The sequence below is a fragment of the Bactrocera neohumeralis genome, chromosome 4 (genome assembly GCF_024586455.1).
Source record: "Bactrocera neohumeralis isolate Rockhampton chromosome 4, APGP_CSIRO_Bneo_wtdbg2-racon-allhic-juicebox.fasta_v2, whole genome shotgun sequence".
Classification (NCBI taxonomy): domain Eukaryota; kingdom Metazoa; phylum Arthropoda; class Insecta; order Diptera; family Tephritidae; genus Bactrocera; species Bactrocera neohumeralis.
The window spans coordinates 36975175-37001651 of record NC_065921.1 but is presented as its reverse complement, the minus strand read 5'-3'; the positions used below and the strand labels follow the sequence as shown (position 1 = coordinate 37001651).

General features: G+C 36.6%; 2 protein-coding genes across 2 annotated transcripts in view; one reads left to right on the top strand and one right to left on the bottom strand.

The window, feature by feature from the left end:
- LOC126755348 (putative ATP synthase subunit f, mitochondrial) overlaps positions 1 to 26477 on the bottom strand; it is a 565888-nt gene that overhangs the window by 477372 nt on the left and 62039 nt on the right. The window lies entirely within an intron of this gene.
- On the top strand, positions 14382 to 15125 carry LOC126755341 (general odorant-binding protein 56a). Its single transcript, XM_050467835.1, has 2 exons — positions 14382 to 14459; positions 14538 to 15125. Exons 1-2 carry the CDS (start codon positions 14382 to 14384, stop codon positions 15123 to 15125), a joined length of 666 nt encoding a protein of 221 aa, XP_050323792.1.

The following is a 26477-nucleotide window of genomic DNA, read 5'->3' as shown; positions in this document are numbered from 1 at the left end:
CTTGACTTCGAAACGGCCATAGTCAAATGTGCCCCAAAGTCAAAGATACCCCAGTTTCCCCTACACAAATACGATATTTGAAAAAAAATATAAATGACGGATAATGAAATCTCGATTATCACTTTATCATGCGAGAGTATAAAATGTTCGGTGACATATTGTTTTTTATCATTATGACTTGCAATTTTCCGAACTGCTCTGTGAAAGGCGAGACGGAACGTTTTGTTTCTTGTTGGCTTTGTGACGGGCTTACCCATCTTAAATGTGCTAGACTGACGAGTAGGATATTGGATTCTATTCTTGATAGTAAGGGCTTCCGCTGGTCTTGCTTAAAATGCAGACCAACAGAAATTGATTTATATAAAGTTTTTAGGCAGGCGCGCAATAATTTTAAGGAAATTGGCCGTGAGCTTGAAACCCTTACCGAAAATTTTGGCATTATGAAAAGTAGTTTCAATCATTTAAATGCCTAAATGTTCAAGAAGAGAATCCAAAATCTTCATCTAATCGTAAACGTCCGTCTGATGAAGAGACCACTGCATCTTCCTTAAAAAGAATGCCCCCACCCACCATTGACCTCATTAATCTTTCTTTCCCTTCTCCTTAAGGAGAGAAGGTTTCGTCTGCTCAGGACACAGAGAAAACTGTTACTGAACATGGTAAGAAAAAAAGTTCTCAAAATCCGCCTCCAAATACCTAAAAGTCAGGTAATAAAAACTTAGTTGTAATACCGCGGAAAAAGGCAATTTTTATCTCAAGACTTGCTGCGGATACCAAAGTCGACGACATAAAGAGTTATATCTCGTCGAAATTAAAAACGGACGTTACAGACATAATTAGATTTAATTTCAAATAGAACAGGGATATTTCATCGTTTAAGGTTGACATATCCGCTGATAATTTTCAATTGGTACTTGACAACTCATTCTGGCCATCTGGTGTCTTTGTGCGCAAATTCGAGCATAAACGTGATAAACCCCCTGTAGTTATCACTAAAATGCCAAAAAACCCGTTGATACAAAAAACTTATTAACGCAATAATGTTAGAGGGCTTAATACAAAACTTACTGATTTGTATCTAAATAGCATTAATTGTAATTTTAAAATCATTGCTTTCACAGAAACTTGGCTAAAGTCCTACATATTTGATAACGAAATATTCAACAGCGAATTCGAAATCTTTACATATGACCGGCTGAGCAGAAAAGGAGGTGGTGTCTTATTTGCTGTTCATTCTTCAGTTCCATCTGAAGAAGTCGATGTTCAGCACGCAGACTTCATAGAGTTTAAGTGCATTCGAATTTGCGCTAATAGTGGACATATGTACTTAACTTTATCTTATATACCACCTCAATCGGACATATCTGTATATGTGCAGCATGCTTCTTTAATAAATCATGTTTTCTCAATGGCTAATAATACTGATTCCATGATTGTTTTGGGAGATTTCAATTTATCGTGTGTATCATGGAAATCTATTGATGATTACATCATTCCTGTTAGTACTCGGCTATGTTTTAATGAGTTCTTATATGAAATGTCGGAGTTGGGTCTTAACCAAATTAGTTTAATTTCAAACAAGTTTGATAAGTTCTTAGGTCTGGTTTACGTTGATAACGCTTCAATGTTCTCTGCTGTCCGATGTGATCTTTTGGTTCTGCCAGAGGACTCGTATCATCCTGCTTTGGAAATTAATATCAAAATCATAGCTAACTTTGCTCATAATAATACACAAGACCTTTGTTCTCGGTTCAACTTTGCGAAAGCTAATTTTAAGAAGATTAATTACGAACTTTCTAAAGTAACGTGGCCGGACTACAGTGGCAATATTAAATTTAGTGCTTCCCATTTTAATGAAACTATTTTAAATTTATTTGAAAAATATGTTCCGAAGTGTGTTGTCACTCAAAAATGAGTTCTAATTTATGGTTTTCAAAAGAGTTATGTAAACTAAAAAATAGAAAATCTCGTGCTATTAAACTTAAAAAAAAAACTGATTTAGTTGCTGACTATTCAAAATATTCTAAATTGCGTCGACAATTTGCTGAACTTAACAAAATATGTTGTAATAAACAAAGCAAAAAATAATATTATACGTAATCCAAAATTGTTCCATGGTTTCGTCAACTCTCTAATTTTCCGTCCGCTATGAAGTATAAGTCTAGTGACAATCACACAATTTCTAATATGTTCGCTGAATTCTTTAGGTCCAATTACTTTCCAAAATCTCCAAAAAATGTTCCTCATGAGCACAAGTTATGTCCGATTTATGTCATTAATGCACCCACCATTTCCGTAGCAGACGTCTTATATCAGTTAAATATATTAGAACAATCATTTAATTATGATCCACATATGATTCCCTCATGCTTTCTTAAAAAATGTGCCAAATATATATACCAACACCTAGCAAAACTATTTAATTCATCTCTTAAACAAGGCTTATTTCCATCTATATGGAAAAAGTCATTTATAATTCCTTTACATAAGAGTGGATTTAGGTCATCTATTGGAAACTATAGCGGAATAGCAAAGTTGTCAGCAAAACCTAAACTTTTTGAAGCAATTATAACAGACGACATAACCTTCCGGATCTCTACACTAATTTCTTGTTCTCAGCACGGTTTTCGTAAAAGGAAATCTACAATAGTTAATTTGCTTGAATTTGAATCACATGTATCAACGGGCTTTAGGGAGAATAAGAATACTGATGTTATATACACAGATTTTAGTAAAGCTTTTGATAGTGCAAGTATGCAGTTTTGTTGATCTGGGAGTAACTATGGACCCCAAACTCAATTTTAATCGTCACGCATCTTCCACGGTTTTTAAATCTAAAGGCGCTCTTATTTTTGTTAAACGTTGGTCTAAAGAATTTTGAGATCCGCTTACCACAAAAATTCTTTTTACTTCTTTGGTGAGGCCTATATTAGAGTATGTTTCTGTGGTTTGGAACCCTAGTTACATAGTCCATTCGGAGAAGTTAGAGTCCGTTCAAAAACAATTTTTACTTTTTGCATTAAATCATTTGCATTGGGATGGGGATTTGCATCTTCCCCCTTACACTAACCGTTTAAAACTTAAAAATCTTCCTACACTCGCTAGTCGTAGGGAGATGCTTGGTATAATATTTCTTGTAAAACTCATGAATGGGTCAGTCTGTAGCCCAACTCTCTTATCTGATATTAATTTTAGACTTTTAGTTTAGACCTTTCTTTTAAAATTTTCTAGAACAAATTTTGAGTTAAACGAACTATGTATATGTATATGTCACGATTTCAATTCTCATTCCAGCACATTTGATCTAACAGACTCAATTTTTACATTAAAAAAGTTATTTTATCTACTCTCAATAAGTAACATTTAAAAATATTAAACTTTAATCTACTTTAATTTAATTCTTAATTTTGACTGTTGCAATTTTTGTTTCTCTAGCTGAGCAGCTTAAGATCGCAACGCTTAAAATTCCCTTGTCTTTTATGACTCGGCTAATTCCGCTCGTTTGCGGATTGCGCCCCTCGCGTCGGTTGGGCGGGAGGAGGGTAATCGTTGGGTATTATTATAAGACTTCGACGAAAATGCGCCGTTTAACGTCAGTCCGAGTTGCTGATAACCGCGCCGAATCGACTCTACACGGTCTTTGTGTACACTCTCAGCTAGGGCTCCAATATTTTCTTCACTGTTTGCTGGACATGATCTATTCGGTCGAATATTATGTAATAATGAATTCCTGGCCTTAAAATGGGTGATGGTTTTGCGAATAGTACACTAAGTAGGTCATTCTTTACAGAACGTGAGGCGTAAGTCTTTCCATCATGCTTGACGCGTAATCTGCTAAAAAACGCTATTCAAAAAAGTTCCTCTACTTGGATCACCCGTTACTAATCAGTTCAGTGTTTGCTTTCGCATATTAACACTTCACTTGAATTAGGACCTAAAGGAAATTACGGTGATTGCATTACATATTATGAGTGGAGAAAGGAAAGTGAAATTTATGAGCTTATATTTTTTCGAAAAAGTTTGCTTACCGCACTATAGATCGTATTTTCTAAACGCTTACAATTGATAACAAAAAGAGGTGTGCTCATTCCCGTGAATTCGAACCCCATTGAAAACCGAAAATTAATTGAAACCCTTCCGTCGATCAACTGGTCAGCTTCTGATGGTGGAAGCAAAGCAGTTTCTTCAGTGGTAAACGATACAGAGTATCCCATCTTCACTTCTGTAAAACAAACTTAAGGCAGGACTAATTATAAGTAGTTTAAAATACTTAAAAGAACTATATGAAATTACACTTTAGTTTCTGTAAAGCAATTTATTTGTTTCTATATAAGCCAATCATATGAACGGGAAGAACATGTATTGTATAGAAAATGGACAAGTTGTAGGTTATGGTGGCACTGGAATTCAATATTCTGTTATATGACTCGTTATTGAAATCAGTGGCAAGTTTTACTTTTCATGTTGAACATTAACTATAACGTGGTATATATATTTTGACATGTTGGTGCAGTTTAAACGGAAGCTATTATTTAACGACATTATTCATTAATCTCCAAGTTTAAAGTAACTTATTTGAACAGTGAAAAGTTGACCCAGTGCGTTTCTTGAAAAAAGGCAATTTTTATAAGAATAACTCTATGGTTTTTCTTGAGTAGTGGCTTTTGCTTTGGAGATAAGTCTTCTCCTTATCGTCATATCTCTAACCGCGAGATTTAGCACCGCTTTTATCTCAGCTTAAATCCAACTTGGCGATTGCACTGATACTTCTGTCGTCAACAAGAGAAGTTTTTATTTTTTCGACTCTTTTCCCCAGTTTTCATTAAAATTTATGGCAGTTTCTTTTCAGGTTCGCAGCTGTACATATATTAGGTTGTTAAATATCTCCATTCCGCCTTTTTGTCTTTTGAATTTCGCGGCTATGTATAAAGCGCTACAGAGCTCGTATCTGGCAATACTTCAAAAATGTCGGGGTATGTCGACGTAAGGGGCCGATTGCGTTTAAGGGGTATTCTGGTCTATAAAATATAAAAAAATTGTACATATACATAAATTATGAGTGTGTATTACGAGAGTAGTTTATAATTTTGTTCACTAACGGTTGTTTGTAATTTAAGAGTTAATAGGGTTTATATTGTGATCAGGGTGTCGAGTAGAGTCGAAATCCGGATGTCTTTCGTCCGTCTGTTTAATTGCAAGTGTCACTTGTGTGATATCATGATGAAATTGGTACACGTATTCTGTGCTCCATAATAAGGTTAAGAAAGATGGGGTCTCTCTTTTCTCTTGTGGATGGCGAAAACCGAAAACCGCCTCATTACTTTTGTTAAGCCATAAATAAAGATATTAAAGTGAAATTTGGCACAAAGGATTATTAAGGAGGGGCATATGTGGACGTAATTTTTTTGGAAAAGTGGGCGTGGCCTTAAGTTTTTTAATTGTGTATTAATAGTTTTTTGTATATATCTCAGAAAACTAACCACTATAGCTATGTCAACCAAACTCTACAGAGCCGTTTTTAGGCATTTCCATAAACAGTTCAAAAATGGAAGAAATCGGATAATAACCACGTTCCCATACAAAGGTTATGTTGAAAATCACTAAAAGTGCGTTAACCGACTAACAAAAAACGTCGAGAAACACTAAATTTTACGGAAGAAATTGCAGGTGGAAGCTGCACCCAGGCTTTTTTAAAAAAATTGAAAATGGAAAACGTGGACCAAAAACCATATCTCAACATTTCAATGTGTGTATTACCAATATGGGTTAATGGGTTTATTTTGTGGATGTATGTATGTATGCAATTCTATGTTAGTTTATTTAATTATTGTAACCTGTGGTGGGTTGTAATTCCTTTCTATGCAGTGTTGATGTTTTTGATTGATGTGATGTTTCCTCTCCTGTATCTGTTCACTTTGTTGAAAACGTTTAAATTTCTGTTTTCAATTGTATTTCACTTGTAATATGCAGTTGTATAATAATTGTCTCTCGGCTTCTTGTGACGGGATAATATACTTTCGCTTAAGAAAAACGCGGGAAATGGTATTCTGTTTTGTCTCCTCTTTCGCCTGTTGAGTGAAGTTGGGGCGGTTGATATTCCTCTGAATTACGCTTCTATTACTTTAGGTAATTTGTGGGAGTAATGCAGAGGAGAATTTGTTTGGATTAAACATCCCGGCCATCTTGCAGAATCTGCGAAATAATTGTGTATTAATAGGGTTGTATACATCTTTGAAAGGTCTTCACATAACCAACAAAACGAAGCTATGCATGATTAGTTTGGAGTTTACTAACGCCGAAATTCGCGCTATTTTAAAGTTTTCCTTCGTTAAAGGCAAATCCGCTAGAGAAACGTTGCGTGAGATTGGGGATGGTACTCTATCCCTTCGAACTGCGGAGGAATGGTTTCGACGATTCAGAGCGTATGAAAACGATACCATGAATAAGCCAGCCGGCGGAAGACCTGTGACGACGAATACCGATCAAATCATGGAAAACATCGAGTTATACCGGCATGTGACATCTCGTGACATCGCCCAGAAGATGGGAGTTAGTCACCAAGCCATTTTAAACCATCTGCAGAAGGCTGAATACACAAAAAAGCTTGATGGACGATGGGCGTGGCATCGCCCACTTTTAGGTAACTTCACATATCTCAGGGCGTTCTCGACCGATTTCAACCAAATTCGGTAGATAACGTTCTTATGTTACAGTATAGTAAAATAAGTGAAATTGGACTACAACAACGCCTACTTTCCAAATAACACAATTTTATATTCCAACTGACTCTTTTTTCCAGTGTGAAAATCAAGAAGCAGTTAATATAACGGAATAAAACTTTGCGCCAGTAATGCCACCTTATGACCATAAATTGTCAAAATCTAACAAAAACTGTTCCGCCACTAAGAACCAAATATTTGGACTTCAGTGCCTATAGTTGACTTTTTACCGCAAATATCGGTCAATGGGTGAGATATAACAGTTGGCGTAAAAGTAACCTTCCGATGTTTTTCGGCTGCAATTTTTTTTAAAAAATTAACAACTTTGATTCTGCATGTGGATTATTTTTATTTGAGATGGAAATGGGCCTCATCACTCATGATAATTTTTGATGAAAAATCATCTTGCTCTTGGTGGAGATTAAGGATGGCTGGAGCATATGTTAGATGCGATAGGCGGTCAACAGCTAACAGCTGATGCACCGTCTGGACTTTGTACGGAAACATCTTCAAATCTTTTACCAAAATTCGCCGTAAACACCGTCGACTGATACCGATTTGCGTGGCACGTCGTCTGGTCGATGTTGACGGCGCTTCCATGACATCCTCGGCAACAGCAGTAATATTCTCTGCAGAACGGCTACTCTGGGGTCTGCCACGCCTGGCAGCATCTCGTGTTGTGCCAGTCACTTCGAGGCGAGCGGCTAAACGTCGTAGTGTTTCAACTGTAGGCGTCGGAAGGCCAGGAAATTTGCGACGAAATTCACGTTGTGCCAAAGTCACCGACCGATTATTTGTCAAATAAATAGTTACAAATAACCCGCGTTCTGGAGCAGTGTAGTATACCATTGTTTATTTACGTGTATTTCGCATGTGTTTACTACAGAAATGTCAAAACAGAACTGACATTAGACGACAATTACAAAATTTATAGCATCTTCTGATAGGAGAATTGCTTTTGCGCCAACCTGTATATAGTAATTTAAGTTCAGGGAGAATTTTTTTCTGACAATGGTATGTCTGTGTGCCAAAAATGGGTTGAATCGTGTCAATACATCCTTTAGCTTATATATACCCAACACAACGATTTTCGAACTTCCAGGTGACCTTAAACATAGACCCCATAGATATAACATTAGGGTATGTTTACTCTATATAATTGGTGATGGTATGTGTGGGATCTCAGGGATCATTTTATTAGCATGTAGCAAATTCATGGTATCTACTGTAGCGTTGGCAAAAATAGATGGAATCGGGTGATACTACCCCCAACTCCTGTCTATTTCATATGCATGCATATGCATTTTATGTCGAATCTCTCGGTCGATATATACTATAAATCAAGCAACAATGAAATTATTATAATGAAACGGCTTTGAAAGTACGCTTTCTCTCTCTCTCTTTCGAAAATCGAACTACAACTTCTCAATCTCTCAGATATTAAATATGAAGGCTTAGGCCACTGAGTGTATAACTCATACATGTAAAAAAAATTGTTATGAATGATGAAACTCACAGTTTTGTAGAAAATTTACTGCTCTATAAAAATGGTATCCTATGATTTTTCGATTAAGTTAAGCGTTTACGAGATATCCATCTTCAAACATCAATGCATATTAGGGTGGATCAAAAAAAAAAATATTTTTTTTCGTTTGGTACTCGGAAAAATAGGTTCCTAGACACCTCTAAGAAAGCCTCTCCAAAAATCTATTCATAAGAATTTTTTTCATTGAGTTATAAAATTCATAAGAAATAAAAAATTTTCCCAAAAATAATCAAACTTTAACTGTTAATATCTTTTAAACGTTTGTGTTTACGAAAAAATCATAATAGACCTTTTTTGTAGAGCATTCAATTTCCTACAAAATCTAAGGAGCAAGATATTTTTTTAAGTATTTGGAAGCGAGATATAAATTTTTCTATCTGATAATAAGAAAAAATAGAAAACTGTATGTAGGAGGACCTTCCCGTTACAATTAAAAACTCATGTTTGGAGAGGCTTTCTTAGAGGTGTCTAGGAACCTATTTTTCCGAGAACCAAACGAAAAAATTTTTTTTTATTTTTTTTGAATCACTCTAATATACATACATACGTATATGTATGAATAAATCCGTCATTTCCATAATTTTGTTGAATAAACTCACGCTTGAGGAAGCACGTATTTGGGTTTCAGTTGTCAATTAGCAACAACAATAACAAAATCATTTAAAATTTATGAGCGAAATAGCGATTCATTAAGCAGATAGGATTATATTATTTATTTATACATATATTTGTATGTAATATTATGTGAATTTTATGCGCGCTGTGAATTTGAATATTATGCAAATGCGCGCTAATTTCTAGTTCGGTAAAATATCAATTACTTCTCCGAAAAATTGGTGTAATTTAATTTGTAAAGCCAAAGCAGTAAATCATTCCAAATATGTTGTTGTATGTATGGATAGATATATACGCATTTATAAAATACAACATAACCACACACATTTTAAAATATATCTATAAAAAATGGTTCAAATGGTTGACTAACCAGCATAATCTCAAACGAGTAATTTATGTATATTGGATTATTATAATTTATAAAATCAATTCTATTAGAGTGCAAGCTAGTAGCCGTTAGGTTTTCCACACAAAATAATTGCATTTGACATTCGCAGATTATCCAAAAGCTCAGTAGTTCACTTAGCGCCTCGGCACATCGAATCCCACTCGAGCCGAAGGTACGAGTATAATTGCGCGCACTGTAAACTCGTCTGGCCACAGTCACACTCGAACGCAGTGGCCAGTAGTGGTCGTCGAGTACAAATCACTCATAAGTGTGTTCGATCGAGTGCCGACCGCTGCCAAGTAGCGGCTAGAAATAAGTGGCAAAATTGCGCTCTTGAAACGCTGCAAACCATGTCTAAATGCACCGCAAAAGCGCATTAACCGTTGGCTGTGCCGTTAGGTGGAGTCCCACAATTGATGTGGGCAGGGATTGTTTGTATGCGTGGGTTCAAAAGTTCGCTGAGGTGTTGCCGTAACGACTTACCTCAATGTGGTGACTCGGTGTTTCAATGAGAAGTCATTGTGTGCTTCACGCCTTGACTGAGTGGATATCTTTTATTCTTTTTTTGCACCTCAATTACTTGACTATTTTTTGCGGCATTTAGCTAGACGTCTTCAATGACTCGGCTGCGTGTGATAGCCGCAATGTGCCCAATTATGTGTGAATACTGGCGGTCGACACAGAGAGAATGGTAGAGCACTTTTAACTGTAGTAATTGCTTTTCAAAATTAATATATGAGGTAGCACTGCCCTAATCGCTAATAACATTCCACATTTAGCGTGAAGCAATATGGAGCAATATCTTTAAATGTACAAGTGGCTCGGATAGTTATTACAATTGCAAACATGAATTGATAATGTCGTCATGATTATGGAAGATGTTTGCGATACCTACCAGGTTACTAAAGGATAATGGTACATTCAGATGTGATTAGGTAAGCCATGTTTAATGATAAGAGTTGCCTTCTTAGTCAGGTAATGGTAGGAAACGTCATTATGATGAGTAAGCAGACGCAAATACCCATAAGGGTAAGCGCGAAACCTTGTAGAAAAGATGTAACATAACTCTCGTAAAGCAATTTGACCTTTTGCTGATTGGATTAAAACAATTTTTATTTTAATTATTGGGTAAATAACTACACATAACGTGAGTTTTTTTTTCAAAATTTAAACATTTCTTTACGAAAAAGTTGTATCATTTAAAGTATTGTCCATCTAAAGCTATAACATTGTTCCTTCTTTCTTGGAATTTGTGGATACTAAAAGAAAAAAAATAATTCAGCTTAGCGGCTAAGGCCGAATAAAGTCAATTTTTGATACCGCGCTAAATTGTGTGAATCGTATGCCAGTGAGGGCGTAAATGGTAGTCAGAAGGGACAAGGTCTGTGCTATAAGGAGGGTGGAGCAAAATTACCCAGTTGCTGCTTTCCAAATCCATCCATCCATCCTGCAACAAGGGGCCTAGCGTATCATGATGGAAAATTATTGCTTCGTGTCTAATCCAACTTGATGACTTTTTTTTGATATTGGACTTCATTAATGGGGAAAAGATTCTAGATGCTCATTATACAGCACCTCCTTCTATTACCACTAAATATAGATCATTACTTTTCTGTCATGAATATTCGGCTTGCCGTTGGTTCGCCTTGTTGGACAAGTTTCACATATCGTCACCTTTTTGTTACAACAATCAAACTTTACGGGAGAGTGTTTTTCTCCAGTATGGCTTGGGACATTGCTTCTAAATTTTAAACACGCCTACCACCAGTAAAATTTAATTTGTCTTATACTATAAATTCATATGCAAAGTTTTGAGCACTCGGTTAATAACTTTGGCTCATATTTTGATTTTATATAACATTTTTTATTTCATAAAATGAATTAGTACTGATAACTTTAAATTATGTAATTATTCTTAATTGGGTTCATTTAAAATATCTTTTATATTTTATTGAATGTTTCAAATCAAAGTTACTCAACATGACATTTATTTGAGATGCCTTTTTATGCAAAGATTTTATAATTAAAGTTTAATTCTTTTACGGTTTTAAAGTTAAAAATATGACGATGTCCAGTTTTAGAAAAATTAATAAAGTTGTTTCTTTAAATGTAGCAATTTTTGTTTTGGCGTTGACAACTCTGCAAATTTATTCCAATTTTGAAACTCTTTATGATTGTTTCTCAAGAGCAATTGGTAAAAATTAATCAAAATTGGTCGAGATCGCGTTGAAGATGAAAGACGTCCAGAACATGATCGACACGTCAATAATATAAAGGAATTGGTGCTTGAGAATCGACGATTAACAGTCAGCGATCTTACTGGCATCGTTACAATATCGGAAGGATCAGTGAAAACCGTCTTGTAAGATCATTTGGGCCTGAGAAAAGTGAAAGTACAATTGGTTCTAAAATCACTAAATCTTTTAGAAAAATAGCGTCGCGTTAACGCCTGTGAAACAATGCTATAGGATATCTTGAAACGTATTAGTACTGGCTATGGGTATTTAATCTATGCTTACGACCCCGAAACAAACGAAACGAAAGCCGAAATAATCACGTCAAAGCAGGTCAAAAATCAAAGTTATGTTGACAGTTTCCTTCGATTATCGAGGTGTGCTGCACTTCGAATACCTTCCGACCGGCCAAACTGTCAATAAGGAATACTATTACTACTTTTACTATTTACTATAATGTTATACATCGGGACGATATGATTTTTAGCGTTTAAAGTTATAAGGCCGAAAGGGCCATAACTGAGATTTACATCATCACAATTCGATGCGATTAAGTTTAAGTTCTGACATGTCTCTTTTAAAGTCTCGGTTTCAGTTCATATGACACCCAATTACCTTGCATATGAATGTGGGTGCTCTTGTTTAGCAACAACATTCATCGAGTAACGCTTCCCTACCTCTTCTTCAAACTTATTTTGACGCGCAGAACGTTCATCGTGTTCTAAAGAAGAATTATTTTCGGTGCGCTTACATTTAAAATGCAATAGAAACATAAATGTAGATATTAATAAATCAATTATAGTGAGCACATCATTCCAATTACCAATTAGAAAGTAGCATTCAGTTACAAACTCATAAATTTCATCCAAATCATTCATGTCAGGGCAACATGCAGTTGGTCATAAAATATAAAATGAAATCCATCACATATTTCGACAGGAAATTATCATTGGATTTGTTTGAAATAATAAATTAATGTTAAGTAGAACTCATTAATTATCGCATGCATTGCGCTAGAGTTGTCACAAGTACATATTCATATTAATAAATTCCAGCGACAGTTGATTGATTTATTTGTGGTGGAAATTAATTCGCTTTAGGGGATTATGGAATATCCCATAAACATATTTATTGAAATTATTTATTCAATTATTTTTTTTTAATTTTTATGCTCAGGATTTTACAGTCGTCTTTTTTATCAATATTTTTGATGAAAGTGCCATGAAGTATGCCTTCTTCGGTGGTATGATTCTAGTACTCCAAGACTCATTAAAATTTTGTTTTCGCAAAGTGATTAACCTATATCAGAAATCATTTCGATGAGATCGTTAGTATTGTTGGCGTATCGGCACTTCTACCAGCTTTGCCTTACCGGGATTCCTTAAGTTATTAGTCAGTCGGGACATAACTGCGTACTTTTATTTCTGAACTTCTTTACCCAATTTACAAAGATTTTATTGGACTTACACTTTTGAGTCGTATCGATTAGAAAGTGTCATTTCACTAAGTATTTCACACTGTAAACAGACTTTTGGTCCACGAGACATAAATTTTGAATTTAGGGCAGTTTTGTAATTTACTTTTTCAAGATAAAATTTACTTGGGAGTCAGAATTAATGTTTGATCCGAATAAAAACAATAAAAGCGTTAACTTATGGTGCGCCGAAGCGATAATGTCCTTCATTAATAAAAAGCTTTCCTTACAAAAACTTGATTTTGATCATTCAGCTTGTATGGCAGCTATAAGCTATAGTGGTCCGATATGGGTGGTTCCGCCAAATGAGTACCTTCCTGGGGGAGAAAAAGATCGATACAAAGACAAGCTGGATGCATCGGCGACTCATGTGTTATCGTGTAACCCAACTGAATCGCAACAAAGCCGATCCATTTCAGAAACGGATGGTTACGGGTCATTTGTGATGCAAGGGTCATGGTCAAATAGCGGTGAACCGGCGAAAACGATACCAAGGTCAAGGAGGTTTTGCTATGCATTTAATGGAATTGGCAGGAAATTATCTCTTATATATATTAAGTTAAGACCAGACCTGTACAGGAAACAATTGTACCTTCTGAAGAAAGCGGGTTCTTATGCATCCAAAAAACGAATATGTTGGGAAGTCCATATAACTGTTATTGAATGGTACGTTTCCAACTTCTAACTGGAAGGACATCACTTGTGGAACCCACTGCATTCTTACTAGCTGTGTAAATGAAGAACATAACTAATGACTAGGTAAGATAAGGCTACGCATTACATATACCTACTGGTCTTGAGTATTCGTCATAGCTAGATGTCATAGGTAGATGCTTTATCTAGTCCATTGAACTGCGAAGTTCTCGGATATCTGAGATGAGTTCTAGATAAGGTTGGACAGAAGCAGCATAGGGGTTCTTGCGTCTCTCTTATTTACTTCCCTGCACTTTCTAAATTTGTTATCATTAAAACAAACCGCATATGGCTCGCATGTGACGCCAGAAAGTTGTGACTTATCATTAGGCCAACAACAGTCCTACTGTACTCTCGAGATCGTGTGAGTAAAAACCTTGTGTGGACAAAGCGAGCAATTGATTAAAACAATATTGGCAATTGGCTTTACTGCGAAATTAAAACATAACATTAAAAATAATTCAACTCATTAAACTGTCACATATGAGGGTGGATTAAGTCGCAAAAGCTGCATAGACATCCAACAACAAACATATCCGCACGAATTAATATGCTATGAAATTTTTAATCATATGTGTGATTAAATTTTATGCATGAAAGCCGCCAGTAAAAATATTCAAAGTACAAATATAAGCTTTTTAAACGAAATATTTATATAAAAGTGAACAAATTGAAGCGGTCATGCAGTCAGCAGCAAATAAAGCGAGGAAATATGGTCAGCAAGTGGATTGTACTCGCTGGCGTGATGTTGGCTTCCATTGGAAACTTGCTACCCTTTCCAGGTGTAGAAGTAAGTAAATTTGTCAAAAAACCAACGAGCAACTTTTACAAATAAATTTGTGTTTGCGTTTTTGTTTTTTTGCTTCAGGCTCGTTCCGCTTCGGTTAAAATGAGTTTGGACCTGAGCGTGTCCGAGGACCAACATCGCATAACTGCGGATATGGTGCGCTTGTGCGCGCTCGAGACTGATCTGTCAATGGACGAACTGCGTAGGTTTAGTGAAAACGACTTCAGCAATGCCACGAAGGCCACACAATGTTTCACACACTGCATCTTTGAGCATATGGGCTTGGTGAGTAACGGGATTTTTGTGGAACGTGACATCATTAGTTTCCTGGGCGATGTCACCGATCCCAAACGCATGTTGGAACGTGAGTGTTTAGGCCAATTCAGCGATAATAAGTGTGAAAGAGCTTTCCTCATTCATCAATGCTATCGTGCTGGTCAACGGCTGATGAGGCCGCCAAATAATCAACCCGAGCCTGTGGATCAACTGATTGAGGAGCGTAATAGGGAAGAGGAAACGCCGGCTGTGGATTTGCCTACAACGGATTTGACAATGCCATCAGCGCACCGAATGACTGCTGATACTGAGCGTCAGCTACTAATCAAAAATATTCTAGCAAAACGTTTACCCAGAAAGCAAAACATTAAACAGGGGTTGGAAGAGGAGTAAACCGGTTGATATTGATATTGAAAAATATATAAATAGTTTGGTCCGCGATTATACTTATTTTTGTTATAAATATAGAAATAACAGTGGTGAAGGGGAATAATTAATCAATAAAATATAAATAAATTGCATATTCAGACGAATATACAGGCATATACTTTTATGTATATTTGATATTGAAGTACAATAAGTCCTTACTAAAGCATAGACTAATGCATGCTTTTATTGCTAATGCATGCGAATGGACTCACATGATTGTCACTATAATTTTGATATGAATAACCTTGTATTGTATCCATCTAAATTATTGGAAAGTCTTTGCCTACCAAATGCCGATCGACCAGGCAGTGCGAAGAAATACTGGGAATAGCTTAACATACTCCGGCGATGATTGATATATGGTATCTTTAAGGTTTTACAAGCAACTTTAGTTTCCATAACTGGTGTTTGAGTCGGAAAATAGATTATGTTACCGCCCGATGCTGTAAAACCATTCTAAAACAAGTAAGAAAGGCAACCAAACACTCTTGCTACTTGCAAGAATCAAAGCCAGGGAAATATGTACCGTAAGATGTAAAACGTCAACCAGAAGATTGTAATCCAAGCACTTTTATATACATATACTCTATATTACTCATAAACTGACCGAAAAATTCGGTTTTGTTAGTAAAACGAAAATCATTATATGTAGTACATATCCGTAGAAGTTGTAGCATCGACCCGATTTTATCAATTAACTATTATCTTGTCACTAAAAAAATGTTCACTGGATTTCATTAATCAATCACCAATCAAATGGAGTATAGTCAGCGGGATGTTAGAAAATACTGATATTAGTTATAAACAAGGAGCGTTCCAAAGTATACAGGACTTTAAAAAGAAACAGAACAAATGGTTTTTTCGGCAGAATCAATTTATTTTATTCAAAATAGTCACCTTCTGCTTCAATACAGCTTTTTGCACGGTCCCAAAGCATGTCGAACGAGTGTTTTAGCTCGTTGGCCGGTATGGCCACCAGTATGCCGGTGCAAGCCTTTTGAGTGGCCTCTACGTCTGCATAACGCTTTCCTTTCATGGGCAAATGCATTTTTCCGAAAAGGAAGAAGTCGCACGGTGCCATATCAGGTGAATGCGGGGAGTGGTTAATGGTTAAAATGTGATTTTTGGTCAAATAATCGGTCACAAGTGTCCTTCGAATGTTGGATTCTGAGCAATTTTTGGTCGTTAGTCAATTTGTGCGGAACAACCCGAGCACACACCTTTCGTATGCCCACATGTTCGGTCAAAATGCGATAAATCGATGTTTTGGAGATGTTCAATTCCATTTCCATGAAATTCAATGATGATTTCGGCTGATTTCGGGATAGGCAACTATCGCCATAAACTTGTTTCAACAATTGAAAGGTTTCGGTAAAAGTTCTACCATTTTTAAAACAAAATTTAATGTTGGCTCTTTGTTCGAAGCTCATTTTCGCATCGATAACACAAACATACTAACACTTAAAACGCAATAACTTCATTTCCAATACATGAAATGTCATGAAATTCTCACTAGACAATCGAGAAAGATAGTAGATTCTAACGCACTAGTCGACATATAGATGGCGCTGCTAGATTCAAAAAAGTTTTTTGGAACCAATTTTAAATTTACATATTGGCTCTTTGATATATCAGTATAAAGCCCAGTTTTCTTTATCGAAAATGGGGGCTAACAAACATACTGATTCACCCATTTTTACTACACTATTTACTATTATACACAGAGTACCCGTTATCAGAAAAGGATTCTGTCTGAATTTCAATTGTATATTTCACACATGACCGATATTTTCGGTCAAAAGTCAACTATAGATACTGGGGTCCACATATTCGGTAACTAGGAGCTTGAAGAGTTTTGTTTGGATTTGAACAATTTTTGAACATAAGGTGGTATACTTTAATGGAATTATTAATGCAAAATTTGTATCTCGTTATATTTATAGCTAGTTTTTGATTTGTGTGTGCTGGAAAGAGAAAGAACCATATGGTATTTAAAATTGATTGTAATCTGATTTCGCCCATTTACGCACTGTCACATAGAAATATGAGAAGAATATCATGTACTAAATTTAGTCAAAATTGGTTTATCAGGTCGCGAGATATGCGATTTAATTTCAGAGGGCGATGCCATGCCCATCATCAAATTTTCACACCGGCTCCCATAAAGCCCTCTTATACCTTCTTGGAGGTAAAATTAAATGTCTCTGTCGTATTTCGTTATTGATTTATCGCGCTTTTGGTAGCTTTTACCGTTATATGAGAAAAGAGTGCGGTTATTATTCGATTAGATCTATTTTCACAAAGTCTGAAGACATTTTTATGGTATTTTATCGGGCTAAATTGGGAGGGACCACGTCTACTTTTTCAAAATATTTTGCCCACAGATGCCCCTTGGTACTGAAACCCCTTGTGTGAAATTACACTTCTATATCTTAATTTGGTACTTACTTATGGCACTTTATACGTTTGCGATTAAGCGATTAATGTATTACGAACTTCTCCTTACTGCAGTCTTGCAATCTTTTTGTCAAGGAACATGTGTACCAAGCTTCATCAGGATATCTTAGTTTTTACTCAAGTTGCAGCACGGACGGACGGACAGACAGACAGTCATCCGGTTGGATGAACAAAACTATTATACTCTGTATCAACACGTCGTAATAATATAAAATTAATATTAGCAACGAAGAAACTACAGTCGTTTCCAATAAGAGTGATGTGATCTCTTTAAAAAAAAAAATAAATAAGCACACACACTAATTGTTAAGAAAATTCAAACGTTTTTTATTTAATGTGAAGTACAATCGATACAATTAAGTTCCGAATATAAGGGTCCAGCACTCGAATGTAACCAATTTAAAAAGCCATAAAGTCGGTTTGGAAAATTATTTTTATTTATTTTAAAGTACAAAATGTGTGAAAATAATCATAAATTAAGGACTAATTCACTTTTGTTCGATATGATACCTTTTCCACCATGAGACGGTCAAAAACGAATCGCAAGTCGAATGTGACTGAATTTTGGCCCATTCACGGACAATGCTTTGCCTTCAGCATCTTGAAGAGACTCGTTTATTTTTAAAGAAAATGGCTCAGAGAGAATAAGCCATTGCATTCGTAGTCTGGTGAATTCGAAAGCCATTATGTGGTCGTAATGAAGTTCGGAACGTTGTTTTTCTGCCATTCTCTTCACTCGCGCTTTGTAATCTTCAAACTTGTCCCCCCATAATTCGGTTGTTGCATGTGCTGTGTGGTACTTAGCGCCGTCTTGTTGGAAACAGATATAGTCAAAATCAACTTCTTCCAATTGCGGCCATAAATAGTTAGTTAACATCGATCGGTACCACCCTCTATTGACAGTAACGTTGTCAACAGCTTTATTTCGAAGGAAGCACGGACCGATGATTCTACCAGACCAAAACCCACACGAAACTCGCAGTTCAAGTGAATGTAATGGTTCTTATTAATAATTTGTAGATTTTCTTCGCACCCGAATCGACAGTTTTGTTTATTAAAAAAAAAACGATTATTTTTACGTTATTTCAAGGTAAAATAAGCAAATTCGTGACATTTGGTCACGACGGTGGTCCAATGACTTCAGTTCATGAGTAAGAACGATTTTATACAGATGCAAGCTCAAAATCTTTCTTAAAATCTGCCAGGTTGTGTTTTGAGACAGTCCCAATTCTTGAGAATTATGCAAGCTTGCATTTTGAGAGTTTTTGCTTTCATTATTTCGTGAAACAAGCAAGTAATACGACATATCGATGTAGATGTACATTCTCAAGTGCAAACATGTCGCTATGCACTTGGGTTTTCCATTGGAAGCGTGGGCGCCTTGTTTTCGTTGTTCACCCACGGGTTTCCAATAGAAGAAGAAGAAACAACATTTCATTGACCAGCGCATTCATTGGATTTTTATGGATTTATTTAATTATATCCGTGTCGCGGTAGCGCTCCTAGAGTTAGCGGGATATCTTCTTCGATATTCATGACACATGCGGAAGGCTTCGAAGACTTTGCAGAGATCGTTCATGTTTCAGCGCTGATAATAGGACGGAAATAATATGAGACTTAAAGAGCGCAATTTTGTTCGTCCAGAGAGGGATCTACTTCTAAATTGTTTCCCAAAGCAGCGTCTGCTGGTAAGTGTTAATCTGCGCTTTATATCCAGGCTAAGATTGCACATGGCATACATTTATATACATATATACATTTGAAACTGTCTTCGACGATTCTTTCTGGGTGTTACAAACAACATAATATATCCCGTTCAGGGTATAATGGCTACTTTTGAAATCTAATTTTGAAGACTCAATTTGCGCTTGTTCTAAAAGACTCGTTTAAGCAATGCCTTAAGAATGCAGTTGAAATTTTTCCAGTTTTAATCTCCTTTCATGACGACATACAGTATCGAACAAAACATACTGGATTGATAGCTATGAAAAAAGCCTTTTCTACCAACAAAAAATCGACTAAGACGATTACAATTAGCTCGGAAACGCATCATCTGCTCTGTGAAACGATGGAAAACAAAACTTTCTTCTGATTATTAAAAATTTAATTTGAAATATTTAGTCGGAATGAGAAAAGTTCGCCGACAAAAAATAAGAGGTGAGATCCCCGATACTGCCAAGGTACGCTTAAGCATGGTGGAGGTGGCATTGTGGTGTGGGGATGTTTTTCCGAGTTTGGTGTTAAACCTCTTCATGCAATCAATCGCATTATGGATCGATTCATACACAAGGATATTCTTGAGAACGTTATGCTTCCCTACGCCGAGTGAGATATGGCACTTTCATGGTCATTTCAACAGTACAACGACCCAAAGTTTACGTCGAAACTGGTGGCAAATTCGGTCATAGCTCAAAATATTAATATCCTACCGTGGCCAGCTCAATAGCCGGCTCTCAATCCTATTGAGAATCTTTGGGACATAATAAATAGAAGGATAGATAGAGAATAGGGATAAAAACAAATAAGCCTGATTAAGCATTCCACAAGAAGTTATTAACAATCGTATAGTGTCTATGCCAAATAGATACAGTGAAGTAATTAAAAATAACGGCTATGCTATAAAATATTAAATAACAATCATTATTCCAATATGTTTTGTCGCACTGAATATTGAATATGTTTAATTTTTTGGTATAAAATGGCTTGCAGTCAAATAATTTCTAAGGTTTTGTATGTTTTCATAAAATAAAAAGTTATTCTGCACATCTGAGTGATTTGTTGCGAGTTTTCGAGAGAAAAGTTCTGCGAAAGATGTATGGTCTTTGCGTATTGGCCACGGCGAATATCGTATTCGATGGAACGATGAGCTGTATGAGATATATGACGACATTGAAATAGTTCAGCGAATTAAAAGACAGCGGCTACACTGTCCGAATGGACGAAAACACTCCAGCTCTGAAAGTATACGACGCAGTACCCGTAGGGGAAGCGGAGGAAGAGGAAGACCTCCACTCCGTTCGAAGGACCAGGTCGAGAAGGACTTGGCTACGCTGGGAATGTCCAATTGGCGCCATATTGCCAAAAGAAAAAACGACTGGCGCGCTATAATCTCGGCTATAATCTCGTAAGCGGTGTCTACGCCAATAAAGAAGAAGAAGAGTGATTTATTTAGAATAGGAGATGATAATGTAATTCGTAGGTATGAGTCCAGAATGTTTTGTCCGACACTATATGTGACTATGAAATAGATTCATGACAGTTGTTAATCAATGGAATTTCGGCAATTGGTTATGGTAAAATACAATCCTTTGTTATTTTGAGAGAAGTGAACCCTCTGCATTTGGTCGTTTTAATTATTCTTCAAGTTCTGTTCCAGCGTCTATCCTAACCTAATGCAATTTCCTGTCACTTATTATTCCGCACCCCTGGAAGGAGTTCAACGACTTCACAACTGCATAGCTTATGAGATTAATAAAAGATTTTGCAATTGTATGTGGTTGACTAGCGCTCTTTCAACAGGCGCACAAATCCGCACCCAACAAAGCCACGAAACAATGGAAGGAACGACAATTTTAAAGTGGTGAAAGGATGTTTGGACGAAATGGCTCCAAGAGAGAGGAGACGGCCAGGCTTAAAGCGCCAACTAAAGCCAACCCAAATGCATACGCCTACTGCAGTATGTAAATCCGCTTTGTCATTCAAATTAAAAACTAGTAGTTACCACATACAAAAAGTGCGGGCAAGACGGCAGAGAGGACGCTGCGCAAGCGCTTGAATATTCAAATCGACAGCCGGCGGTAAAACAAAGAAAAACTTCAATGACATATAGGATGGATAGCTATAGCGACGGGGTTTAAGAGACCAACATTTAACGAGTGTAAGCCGTGCAGCATAGAGTATGCGAAGCTGTGGCGGTATGAAGCGGGAAGGCTGACGAGACGACGTGCTACTTACAAAGCGTCTCAAGATTAGGCGTAATTATGCAATTTCTCTTAAACGCACAACCGCGTGACATGGCGCACAAAAGAGTTGAATTCAATAAAATTTACATTTTACCACACAAAAACCTGCGGGCCGACTCGCACGTAAGGCGGGCACAACGGGCCCGTGGCTGAAAAGCAGCAAGCTGCTTGCAGTTATGTTCAGGAAGAGGCGAAAAGTGAGGCTGAAGTGGAGGTTGTGGTTAAAAAGCACAAACTGAACAGGTGCATGGCTAATGATGGAGTCTCTGGCTTTTGGCCTTGTTGTTGCTTGCAATATGTACAACAATGCCTGCGTTCAACGGGCGCCATAAGAAATTTCGGCGGGTGCTGCCTCCTTTGGTTAGCAAGAAAGGTTTGCGCATATCTTGCGCTCTTATGCAAATTGAAAATATAGCCGAAAATTAGTAGAGTCAGTAAAGCGCACAAATACAACTGCAAATCAGGGGACACACAGAGAAAGGGCAATGAAATTGTCACAGAGAGGCGATAATATCAGCGGCACCAAAAAGAACGAAACAAATTAAACAAATTCAAATTGGAGTGCAAATCTCAATGGTAGACGCAAGAGCCATTGAAGAGTTGTAAAGCAAATCAGCACTCTTCGCAGCGCCGCAAAAGCTTTGGGTACTTGTGTGGCAATACTTTGCAAGGAAGTTGAAGTTTGCACTCAAATTCAATTTCATGCTGCACAGCGCCGAAACAAAGGCCTCGCAACAAACTTCTCTCGATAAATTCTACACTGGGGGTTATATGTGGGAAACGGCAGTTTGTACAAAAACCACCGAGAGGTGGCCTCGCCTGATATTTGTTGCTTTTTGCGAAGGTATTATAATATTTTGCCAGCAATATTCAACTTGAAGTGCTAAAATTGCAAACAGAGAGTTTAATTGATCAATTGAAGCGAACGCCACCGGAGAGTGTAGTGTGTCACTAGAAAAATCTAATTTTCGAAAATTTAATTTAAATGCTGGTGTCAGTGACAATGAAATTCGAGTGTTTTCTGGAAAATATAACTTTTAATTAAAACTGATGTTTAACCTTGGAGTCAGACAAAGATAGCAACTTTTACACATTTCTTTTTCACGCAGTCCCGTATATGATCTGACCAAATTTGTTAAGACTTCTCTTGTGATACCACTTATACTTCACAACTGCTACCAATTACTCCGAAAATTTCATTTATTGACTTAATTTTCATTCTTTTAGACTATAATTCTAGGCTTCCATTTTACAGTTTAGGGATTTTCTTTGCTATACTGACATTGTATTTATTTTGAAAATTCTTTCTTTATTCTTCCAAATCAATTCCATCCCCTTCAAAGTAATCCCCTCCCAATGCAATGCACTTATGCCAACGGATTTTCCAATCTTCGAAACACTGGTTGTAGTCACTTTCCGGGATGGCCTTCACTTCCGTCTTCGCTGCGGCTTGAATCTCCTCTATCGTATCTCCGGAGCTGTCTTTTGAGCTTGTTGAACAGCCAGAAGTCGCACGGCGCCAGATCAGGTGAATACGGTAGTTGCGGTACGATATGGGTTGAGTTTTTGGCGAAATGATCACGAATTACGAGGGCAGTATGGGATGGTGCATTATCGTGGTGTAAAAACCAAGAATTGTCTTTCCACACTTCCGGCCTTTTTAGGCAGATAGCGTTACGCAAACGACGCATAACGTTCAAATAATATTCCTTGTTGACTGTTTGACCGGTTGGAAGGAATTCATAATGCACAACACCACGATAATCGAAGAAAACAGTCAACATGACCTTGATTTTTTTGGTCTCGGCTCTCTTTTGGCACGATATTCGCTCGATTGATCGGTTATTTCGGGCTAGTAAGCATAGATCCAAGTCTAATCGCCAGTTATAATGTGTTTCATGACACCCTGGTAGTCGGAAAGCATCGTTTCACACACTTCAACGCGACGCCTTTTTTTCCAAAAAATTCACTGTTTTCGGTACCAGTCGATACTTGACGCGCTTGAGGCCCAAAACATCCTTCAGAATGGTATTGGCTGAGCCTTTCAATATGTCAACTTCATCAGCAAGGTCTCTAATTGTTAATCGACGGTTTTTCAATACCAAATCTTTGATCTGTTGAAGGTGAGCTTCGTCGGTTGAGGTTGATGGTCGCCCTGGACGCTCTTCGTCTTCGACACGTTCACGACCGGCTTGGAACTCACTATACCACTTGTAAACATTTTTTTTAGACATAGCCTCATCACCAAAGGCTTTCTGCACCATCCTCAACGTATCCGCAGCAGAAAATTGATTCCGTAAACAAAATTTAATGCAAATTCTTTGCTCAACAAATTTCGACATCGCAAAAAACGAAAAACTCACATTTAGCAGCTCACAAAACGACACGTATCTCAAACACTAATGAATATTTTGACATGAAATTTGAAATAAATGTGACTGACTAGTACTAGGTAGATAATTTTGTATTAAATATTATCAACTTTTATTTCGTATATATACGTAGTAGTTAGAACTCAGTTAAAATCAGAAATGTAATAACAGTGAATCCTCTGGCTCAAAATGGATGAAATCATTGAAATATTTCCCCTAGTCCCCATATAGCTAATATACGGATTTTCAAATATCCACTTTCACTAGATAAAATCGGGTCAGAATATTCTCTAGCCAACATCCACACACACGATTGATAAGAATTATATACGAATTAGAAATTCAATATTGGCTAATATCGGTCAATATGAAAGTATAATATTGGTCACAAGTTAACCCTTTCAGTTCAGATTTTCGCCCAGCCCAAATCCATGCAATATAAAGATATCAATATCGGTCTAGACCTTGTTCTAAGCCCCTTGTTTCTAATATAATGACTTACGTTTTACTTGTCGGTTTTTTCCTTATATATTCTGATAAAAAAGCACCGGAAATTGTAATTAAATTCCCGGTGAAAATTATACTTAAAAAAAATGTATTTTGCTAATTTGGTAGGAGAGTTCTTAATTACTACGCCAAATATGAGCGCGATCTGACGACCAGTTTGTTTACAGCAGCTGCTTAAGTCGGTATACCTCAGTAGGTCGTTGCGATTTTTACAATGCATAAAATTATCGAACAGAGAATTTGTCTCACATTTTGTATTTCTAACTAAATTTCGTATGCGGAATCGTTGTGAATGCAACACAAGCTTACGAGTGGTACAAAGCCTTCAAAGACGGTCGAGACTTCGTGGTAGATATGCCTCATCCTGGACGACCTTCGACCTCTTCAAGTGATGAAAATATTAAAAAATCAAGTAAGGAAAGGCTAAGTTCGGGTGCAACCGAACATTTTATACTCTTGCAACTTGCAAGAATTGAGGTGTAAAAAAAAATCATATATACAGTAAAGTCAGCCGGATGTTCGAAACTGAAATTTCTGCTTCGTGGAAACAGTTTTCAGTCGATCGAACAGAAAAAACAAACTTTGCTGAAAGAGCTGAAGGCCATCCCAAAAAGTGTTTATGAAAAGACTGGCATAGGAGCATTACATCTGGTGGACATTACTTTGAAAGCGAGAAGGTAAATATTGATAAATAATTAAATATTTTGCGTTTTGTTTACAATTTTCAGGTACTTTTTTGTTACAACGTATAAAACTTATTTTAATGTATCAATAGACAATGTAATATTTCACAATAAAGGGTACATATTCCCTCACGTTCATCTTTGGCAGAATAATTAAGGACAGTCCTACCAACTTTGCAAAATACATTTTTTTGAAATATCGCTTACCCGTGGAATCCAAATACAATTTCCGGGTGCTTTTTTGTCACAATGTAATACTATATATAATTGTACTTAGACGTTGTTTTGATAGTTTAAGATTCTTATCAATAAAACTGAAAAACTAAGTAAACGTATTACATTCATATTCCTTTTTATATATATTTAACACATTACCAAGTATTTTGTTTTCGGTTTCGGCTCATTTTCGTCGCGCCATTCCGATGATTGCTGACTTGTTTGCATGTCGTACTCGAAAGCCCATGTTTCGTCACCAGTTATGATGCGTTCGATGAACGTTGGATCGGAATTTACGCCTTCAAGCATGTCTTCAGCCACCTTACTGCGATTCACTTTTTGAAGAAAATTCAGATCTTTTGGCACCCATCGCGCTGCGACTTTCCGCATACCCAAAACATCAACCATAATATGAAGAGCGGTCTTAAGACAAGTCCATTATTTGGCTATCTCTCGTAAACTATAATGACTATAACTATTGATTTTTGAATACCATTTCCTTTATTTTGTCGACGTTTTCTTAAGTTGAAGAGGTCGAAGGCCGTCCTGAACGTGGCAAATCGTTCACTTCTTCTCGCCCCTCTTTGAACGATTTATACCAATCGTAAACTTGAGTTTTCATCATGGTTGAATCAGCTAATGTTTTTCTCAACATTTCCAATGTTTTGGCATAAGAAATTTCGTTTGAAACACAAAATTTCACACAAACTCTTTGTTCAATATTTTTATCCATAGTAAATATCGCAACGCACACAAAAGGTTTACTTGTTCCTAATGAGGCCGTAAACAAATTAAATGACACATAACACTAAAAATTGACAGAATAGTGGCTGACAGTTGTGCCAACCTGAAAAAAAGAAATTTTGAAATATTCTCAGCGGGAAAATTTAAAATGAGAATTTCTGAGTACTTATTTGACAGAACTTATATGAAGACGCAGTTCGCTAATAAAGCGAAAAATATTAATATTTTATAGATGTAAGGTTTTCACTCAGAAGAAGTAGATTTCCCACCTTGATTCTCTTTTATCGTTTGGCAGGTTTACTCTCATAAATTCTTTTAAAGTGAATTTAGTAACCCCCTAAAAATAAATCATAGCACGTCGGGAAGATCACACTT

Coding starts and splice junctions, on each gene's coding strand:
- LOC126755341 (XM_050467835.1), top strand. CDS start 14,382: ATGGTCAGCAAGTGGATTGTACTCGCTGGCGTGATGTTGGCTTCCATT. Junction 14,460..14,537: donor TACCCTTTCCAGGTGTAGAA/GTAAGTAAATTT, acceptor TTTTTGCTTCAG/GCTCGTTCCGCTTCGGTTAA.